The sequence below is a fragment of the Bidens hawaiensis genome, unplaced genomic scaffold, assembly GCF_021521415.1.
Source record: "Bidens hawaiensis isolate Kalapana, Puna unplaced genomic scaffold, B.hawaiensis_p1.1 tig00015777_1, whole genome shotgun sequence".
NCBI classification, from domain to species: domain Eukaryota; kingdom Viridiplantae; phylum Streptophyta; class Magnoliopsida; order Asterales; family Asteraceae; genus Bidens; species Bidens hawaiensis.
Window position 1 is genome coordinate 288,144 of NW_027492410.1, and position 9,364 is coordinate 297,507.

The 9,364-nt window shown below is 34.1% G+C and overlaps 1 protein-coding gene across 1 annotated transcript; it reads left to right on the top strand.

Moving 5' to 3' along the window:
- The first annotated feature begins 1,407 nt into the window (after positions 1-1,407).
- LOC143549790 (putative WRKY transcription factor 65) lies at positions 1,408-3,029 on the top strand. Its single transcript, XM_077040598.1, has 3 exons — positions 1,408-1,587; positions 1,679-1,828; positions 2,255-3,029. The coding sequence occupies exons 1-3, from the start codon at positions 1,454-1,456 to the stop codon at positions 2,829-2,831; spliced, it is 861 nt and encodes a 286-aa protein (XP_076896713.1). The 5' UTR covers positions 1,408-1,453; the 3' UTR covers positions 2,832-3,029.
- Positions 3,030-9,364: the final 6,335 nt, after the last annotated feature.

Sequence of the window (9,364 nt, forward strand, 5' to 3'; positions counted from 1 at the left end):
ATATACATGAAAATTCGTGGAAACTACTTATATAACACTGGATTTTTTTCAACCTTTAGTTTTTCTTTCTTTTTATATATTATTAATCTTTAGAAAAACAAAAATGAAATTTAAAAAAAAAATGTATGTAGGTCGTACGTTTTCAAACAAACACACAACATGCAAGAGTAACACAAAGAAGTTTGTGATATAAATAATGTGCATGTATACAGTATACTATCTTGGAGGATTGCCATGGCCAACCTCTTCTCAAGCTCTATTGGAAACTTTCATGGTGAAAGGACACAAAAGAGAGAGATGAAGGACGTGATTGCAACATTCCAGCAATGTGCCAATATGTGGTGTCTTTTAGTAGTAGCCGCCTTGCATGTTTTTAAAACATGGGCAATTATTGGTGTGGTCTGCTTTTGAGTAATTCAGTTGTTTAAACATAACAAGTTAAAGTAGTTAATACAATCTCGGACACAATCTAATAAGTTGTAGAAACTCAATGTGTACCACTACCTAATGGCCAAACACCACAAAAGCTAGCTAGGTCACCTATAATTCGGTATGCTAAATTAAAATCACGTCTAATAATGTTAGTAAAATGGTATTTAAATCAATTAATGTACCTAATAATACACTTATAAACATTAAAAAAAAGGATTAAGAAAGATCCGATGACAAACAACATTAGAATGCATAAACATAAAACCCAAACATATTACATGATAATAATGAATGAAAGAGTGTGTGTTATTTTAGACGATGAAAAAAATATATTTATAGACACTTTTCATATTATTACACATGTGAAAAAGAAAAATACTCCATACTTTACAAATAGGATGGAAAAATAGGATGGAAGAAAGAGAAACATTACTAGAGGGTTATTTATTGTAAAACCAAAAATATGTTGATAATAGCACGAACAACCTAGTGTATCAGTATATATTGCTTTGAATATGATACATAAGATAGTTAGGTAATCGTCTCATGTTTTATCTTCCACTATCTTAATTATCTTTGATGCACTATCTAAAATAAAATTATATAGTTCTTCATCTCCGGTTTTTAACATATTATTGATTTTAAAAAGAAATTGGTGATATTAATATGGATCAAAATTCCAAACCATGAAGTCCCTTTCAAGTTGGGAGTATAGTATTGTAATATCTTAATAATAATAATAATAATCTAGTAATTAAGTTTGGGATTTGGATTTGTTTTTCACATCATCTTGCACGTCCTCTATAAAATATCCAATTGCCCATCTGTCGACATTCAGGACCCATACAATTTAATTTGGACCAACCCCATTTGTTCATCACCTTCCTCCATTTTTCTTCCTCTCCCCTCTCCTCTCTCTCACACACACAATTAAAACATCTCTAGCTATTTTATTTGTACACACACATATATATATATAGGCACAATCACAAAGGTAAATATCAACAAGGATTATTCAATCATGGAACATGGATACAGTTCTCTCACGGTAGATCACGAAGAACACGAATATTCCCCGGAAAACAGCCAAGATTCACCGTCTTCCGGCATGTTTAATGACACCAAGACAACTTCCACTTTGTCCTCCAAAAGAAGGTAAGTTGATTTTTTGGCTAGAACACAAATAAATAACTGAATTTTCCATATGTACGTTGTTGTCACATATGTTTTTTTGGATTTGTTACAGTAAACGTGCTATGCAAAAACGAATCATATCGGTGCCGGTTAAAGAAATCGAAGGATCACGGCTTAAGAATGAAATAAATGCTCCCCCTTCTGATTCTTGGGCATGGAGAAAGTATGGCCAGAAACCCATCAAAGGCTCACCATACCCTCGGTAACTTTACACTCCAAAATTTAATTAAGTTCATAGTAATAGTATTTATTAATCAGGGTAATTAAGGTACTTAATTGATTAAATCGTACATGAGTTATTAACAAAGAATTATTGTTTCCTTGATCAATCATACATGATCCCACCTCTAAAATTCATAATCTTTTGATTAGAAGTTGTAATTTCCAGCTATTAAATTGTTATTGTTACATTGTTTCTTCCTAATTTTAAAATAATATTTTTTTACTTTGACATTTCAACTCCCAAATTACAACGTTGGTAGATAATTTAGAATAATCATGTATCGTAACCTATTGATTAAAAATTGAATATAATATTCATTGATGTTAACAAGATGCTAATAGCAAGAAAAACAAGGATTAATTAAGAAACTAATTAATAACCCTCAATTATTATTATTATTGGCAGTGGCTATTATAGATGTAGTAGTTCTAAAGGATGTCCAGCAAGAAAACAAGTAGAAAGAAACCGAACGGACCCTACAATGGTTATTGTAACATATTCATCTGACCACAACCATCCTTGGCCGGCATCAAGAAACAACCACAACAACCACAACCACCACAACTCTGCGGTATCACCACCACGAGCCACAACTCCCACCATCACCGAAGAAGAAACTTCCAACACCGACGATCAAGAAGCCGAAGATGCACAAACCTTAAGCAAGCAATCTATAGTGCCCGAACCCGAGTTCACAAACCTTGAGGCTGGCCCGGGTGGATCATTTATAACCACTAGTGATCGATACGGGTGGTTTTCGGATCTTGAATCCCCATCATCAACAATGCTAGAAAGTCCATTACTGGCTGGGGACATAGTTGGAGACGCGGACATGGCTATGATATTTTCAATCCGAGAAGAAGACGAGTCTTTGTTTGCTGATCTTGGCGAGTTACCCGAATGCACGACGGTTTTTCGACGGAAAGAAGCAATAAATAAGGAGGTGCACCACCGGAGTACATGTAGTTTGGCCCCTTCGTAGTGTGACAAAAGGGTATTTGTGAAAGTACAAGAAATTTGAGTACAGTGCGCCTAAAGATGCCTAGAGAAACAATTTTTAAAGTGTTGAATTTATTTATTTTGCCACTTTTAGTGTTTGGATATTCCTTGGATTTAGTGTCATAAGTCATAACGAATAAAAGGTGGAGAAAAAAATTGTTTCAATTGGATAGAAATTTGTCTGCATGTGGGTGTGATTGAGCACTTTTGTTGCCATTGTTTCTAACGTAAAGATACTTTACATGTGACACTTTGACTATAAATGAAGGGATATACCATCCAATCACATTTATTTATTGAATTTTCTTGCGTGTTTTTAGGGATACCATAGATGCATATGCTTTTACACTCAAAAAAGCAAGTAGAATTTTCAAGTTTGGGGCATTTACATATTTTATATATAGAATATTGCTTATAACAAAAATCTAGTGGTGTATTTATTGTGTATTATAATAATGAATGGTAGGAACTAAGATTACTAAATTTGAAAAAAAAAGTGTAATTCCTCATATAATATGATCTCTTGTTAGACCGTCTCTAAGAGAGACTCTTGGAACATTCATAGACGATATTGTATAAAAGATAGGTAGACGTGACAACAAAAGTGAAGGATACACGTAGGATGAGAGAGGGAGTGTTGCCTGTCTACAAGGCCACCATATGTAGGTTCGTAAGTGGGTAGAAGAGAAAGAAAGTATGACGCCTGTCCAAATCCGTGAATAATTGAAGAAACTGACACCAGGTAAGCAAAGCTTTAACATAGAGAAGAGATAACAGTCGTCTGTAAGCGTCGGTCAGAGATGGCCTTAGCTAACATGTTGGTAAATTAAGGCATTAGGCCTCTACAACTTCATTTATTAGAGAAAAAAGTGTGCATATAAACTCCTACAAAGTGTGTATGAAAACAGTTCATTTTAGTATGAAACCAAGTACTCTTCGATGTATGAAATCGAATTGGTCAATGTCTCATGAGAGTTTAAACTCTAGATAGATGTGTAGATTTATGGCTTCTTATGACGTAGATAGATTGCTAAATTACGTATAGCATTTTTTAATTAATTTATTCATGGTTACAATAACCGAATAAGACAGAAAGTGTATTTTATAGAACAATATATTCTTCTCAATGAAAACTTGTGTCATTTAGATGTATGTACAAAGACCAAAGGCTTTTCCCTTTCATAGAGAATAAACCATCACAATAACTACATCAAACCGTTGCAACTATTTGTGAAAAGGCATAACAGTTGGGATTAACTAACGACGATTATAACTACATCACATTAACCATTTGACAAGAATACCATCAGTACTATAACTTTGTTTCAACCAATGCATGCCCATTATTACTATCCAGCTTAAGTTACTATATCGCTACCGAGCTTCTATAACTTTGTTGCTATCGAGTTTTAGTTGTAACAACTCGGGTTTTTCACGTACAAAATTATATCTGTTACCCGACTCGTTTTATGTTCGGGAAATTTTAACAATGAAAAATATCGCGTTTATCGAGTAATAATTCTACAATTTATATTTGTTTATTATATTTATTTAATATATATTTAACTTTGGAAAAAGTACATTTTTAACCCAAATATAGAGTTTAATCCTTTGTTGTTTCCATCCCAAATCTCTAGGGACTAAACTGCAAGTTTTACATATTATTTAATCTTTTGATCCAAAGACCCGAAATCCAAACCCGTTTACCCAAACCGAGACCCGTTTATCTTGCTTGAGCCACAATTTTTGTCATAAACTTGGAATTGAATCATGTTTGAGATTGTTCCTACCATATTCGGCCTAACCAACCTTGTTAATTAAGAAACAAGATCAAATATAACATGTAGTGATATATTTTGATAAACCGACTAAACATAAATCAATTATATAACTTAAGATGAATCATAACTCAATTCCTCGCATCTGCACACCACTAGGACCATCGACAACTAAAGCCCTTTGATTAATTGGATTTTAAGCGGCTGTTTGTACCCTGTTCATCGTCGTCTGTGGCCGGCACTGTTACTTCGTGATTGAACCATGTTTAAACATCTATTTAGGTAATTAGTTATATGGTTTAGCCCTCACATTAATTTAATGAACACTGAACGGATTGATCGATTGCATAATTAGGGTTTATGATCAAATTGGGTTTTAATTTGTTTATGTATATATTAAATCGTTTACAAACATAAACCAACTGACACACCAACGCAGGTGGCTGGTGTGTGTTAAGCTTCTGACCGGCCGTCCACGCAGGTTCGAGTCCGGCCAGCCGATTTTTGGTTGTCATTTTTATTTCTTTATTTTTTTAATTCATTTTAATGTTATAAAATATATTATAATTAATATTGATTATTAAATAAACAATATTTTATTTACCCGACATCATAAAGCTAAAAGTTTCGTGTCAATTAGTCTCGTTACAAGTTTTTTTTTTTGTGTGTGTATGTATATATTGTTAATAATAAACCATCATCATTTTATTAAAACCCGACACTAATATTGAGGCTTCTCGTTGTTAAAATGTCTTTATGAAATTTGCTCATATTTATTAGATATATATTATATATGTATAAAAATAGATATATATGTGTGTGTGTATGTATTATTTTTAAAACAAAACTATAATAAACGTATTAAAAGTGTTAATTATACTTTTACTATCGAATTTCGTTAAAATTTCCAAAATATAAACTTTATGATAATTATATAAATAAGCGTTTATCATTATAGAATATCTCAACTCATACTTATTCAAACTAGTTAGAGTAAAGTGCCATTTTCTTCCTTGTGGTTTGGCAAATAATGCGAATTTAGTCCAAAAAGTTTATTTTTTGCATATGGACCCTCTACGTTTCCCAATTATATATTGCCAATTACATCCAAATCACTAACTCTGTTAAATCGAATCGTTAACTCAGGGGTAGACATGTCTTTCACTATTTCTTTATTACATGAGTACAGTGCCAAAATCATCCCTGAAGTTTGGTCACATTTGCTAATTTCGTCCAAAAATATTTTTTTTCGCAATTAGACACTCGATGTTTCCCATCTGTTGTCAATTTCGTCTAATTTGTTAACTCGGTCTAAATTTAACGTTAACTCAGGGGTGTTATTTTCCTTTTACATATTTGTTTACATTGTTATTATTATTACGTTGAGCTAAACCCCTTATATTACTAAAAATAAAGAAGAATAAACAAACGGATAATATATTTGATTCAAACATAGGAATCGTGAAATGTTATATATGTTAGGGATGAGCAAAATCGGTACCGGTACCGAAATCGGTACTGATTTGGTATTGTCGGTACCAAGGTTTTGAGTTTTCGGGACCGGTACGGTACGGTATTTCCCGAATATTACCTCAAATACCCGGTACTGGTACCGAACCGAACATCTCGGTACTGGTACCAAACATTTGCGATTTTCGGGGTCGGGATTTTCGATACTGGTACCGGTCGGTACCGGTACGGTACCGAGCTCATCCCTAATATATGTCATCAAACAAACAAATAATAACAATAATGTAAACAAACATGTAAAAGGAAAGTAACACCCATAAGTTAACGTTGAATTTAGACCGAGTTAACAATTTGGACGAAATTGGCAACGGTTGGGAAAAATCGAGGGTCTACTTGCGAAAAAAAAAATTTTGGACGAAATTCGCAAATATGACCAAACCTCAGGGATGATTTTGGCACTTTACTCATATAATAAAGAAATAGTGAAAAGACATGTCTACCCCTGACTTAACGATTAATTTTAACGAGGTTAGTGATTTGGATGTAATTGGCAAGAATTGAGAAACGTGGAGGGTCCATATGCAAAAAATAAACTTTTTGGACTAAATTCTCATTATTTGTCAAACCACAAGGACGAAAATGGCACTTTACTCAACTAGTTATTTGTAAGTTCGATTATACGATAAACAATGATTTTATAATTAAATGATTACAATAATCCGTAGAGATCAATCGCTCAATTCATAATGTACCAAATCATAATTGTAACTCAATCCACGTCGAAATTCGAAATTCATTATACGTATTATATCAATTATAATTCACTCATAATATTATTTAATTAGGATTCTTGTCGTTAATTCTTGAAGAGCGTGATTTTCACTTTCTTGTCGTAATCATTCCCGTTTGGCTTGTTCGATTAGGTGAATTTATCATTCCCCTATTTTACAACTCTTCTAAACGTTTTGGGGACATATGCGTACGTATTTGTATTTCATACTATATATATATATTCAAACAAATGCATACGTGTTATTATGAGTGACTTAATCAAACATACGTGCTACTTGCTTACTTGTGTTACCATTCAATCAATTGTATATTGGGATTACTATTCAATCAATCGTATAGTGGGTGTTCCTGCTGGTGACCAACGCCCGATTCGCTTGGCAACGGTCTACATACTTGTCTATGGTTTGATTTTATTTACCGCACTTATTACGTCATGATTATTTATATTGTTGTGTCAAAACTGGTGATATTCTCACTCAACTTTATGTTGACAAAACTCCATTTTATACGCATATGCAGGTTGCATGTATTGAAGATTGAAGTATGGACATGCAGACAAGACCTTAGGATATAATCAAGTTAGCCTTTGTTTGAGCTTATATTTGTATATTTAAATTGTTATTGTATTTGGATATTGTGTTTATAATTGAAACAAAATAATTAATTAGATATTGTCACAATTATATTATGATAGTATCTTCGATCTGTGAGCAATCGGATCACGCTCCGACATTTCCGCCTTAGGTTGGGGTATGATAGATTGGTATCAGAGCCAAAGGTTATAAGATAGGTCATTAGAAATGGTCCTAGACATATGATTAGGAACCCTATACATGCTTATCTAAACTGTCTTATGTGCTATTTAATAAATTGTTTACAGCTTGTTTATATTAATTATTTTGTTGTACTTATATTACTTATTTATTGCACACACACAAATTCCGAGGCTATGCCTCACATTCAAAATATTTTTCGAAATCTTTTATTTTGGTTGATTATCTTTTATTGTGGGAAATTACCTAAGAATTCCAGTATTTTATTTTGTTCCTTCACCTTCAAGCGTGGGGGTATGGCAAATGTCATGCAACCATAACTTTAAGTGGTACCCGTAATCGGCTAAACGGTTGCTTGGTAAGCATGACCGGCTAAACGGCTATACTTCCAAATTTTGTTTTCAGTTATTTTAAGTTTATTTAATTCGTTGATTCGATATTTAGTTGAGTCGGTTAAATTCCATGTAACGCTCATGGTCCGAATAACTCAATTGATTCGATAATCCGTTAATTAGTTGGGTCAGTTAAATGCCATGTACACGTTCATGGACTGACCAACTCAATTGTTTATTACTCGATATTTGAATTGGGCCAACAAATTGCCATGGAACGCTCATGGGAGGCCAATTCACAAACTTTATGTTGCTTTATTTAGTTGGGCCATTCAATTTGCCATTGAAAACTCATGGGAGGTCAACTCGTTTAATATGTTTGATTATTTTATTCTTGAAAAATTTTACAAACATTATTCATTTGCTTAAGTGCTTCAAACTTATACATATTATTTTAAATCACGACTCGTCCTCGAGTCTTCACTAGCACTAATTCATATACATACATATACATATACATATGCATCCCTAATATTTCGCATCAACTCATTCCTACAACTCACTTGTCACCTTACACATTTTCATTGTTGATCCTCGTAGAATGTCTTCTCACTCTCATCGTCATAATCACCATCGTTCGTCGACCCCTCATGATCGCCGTCTGGCTGCTAGAATCACTAAGGAGTTCACTACTGCTTTACCCGAGATCGTGGCCCAACTGCAAAATATCAACTCCAATGGATCCGCTACTTCGGCTACACCAAACAATTACCACTACAAGAACTTCATAAGTGCTAAACCCCCTTCTTATCCTGGCGAGGAGAATGCTACTAAGCTCCTCCGTTGGTTTGAACAAATGGAGAACAAGTTTATCCACTACGATGTCCGGAAGATAAGCGTACTAGGTTCGCCTCGAGCGTCTTTGAAGAACGAGCTCTCACTTGGTGGAACTCTTATAAAGCCCTACATGGTGTTGAAGAAGTTTTGGCTATGTCTTGGGAGGAACTTAAGGATGCAATGAAGAGAGAGTTTTGTCCCGAGCATGAACTGCAAAGGCTTGAGACAGAGTTTTGGGAGCTTAAACAAATTGGCGGTGACAATTCAACTTACTCGAACCGTTTTAAGGAACTTAGCCTGATAGTACCTCACCGTGTAACTCCTTTGGCTCGTGGTATTCGAAAGTACATTCATGGATTGCCGAAGATTTTCCGTGATGTTGTGGTTAGTCGAGACCCTCTCTCAATCGAGGAAGCTATTACTCTTGCTGCTTCACTGTCTGATGACCATGTAGAGATGGAACCCTGCCTAGTAAGGATGCTAAACCTACCCTTTGACAACTCTAAAACTGATTCCTCAACCGATGCTAAGGCC

Coding starts and splice junctions, on each gene's coding strand:
- LOC143549790 (XM_077040598.1), top strand. CDS start 1,454: ATGGAACATGGATACAGTTCTCTCACGGTAGATCACGAAGAACACGAA. Junction 1,588..1,678: donor ACTTTGTCCTCCAAAAGAAG/GTAAGTTGATTT, acceptor GATTTGTTACAG/TAAACGTGCTATGCAAAAAC. Junction 1,829..2,254: donor AAAGGCTCACCATACCCTCG/GTAACTTTACAC, acceptor TATTATTGGCAG/TGGCTATTATAGATGTAGTA.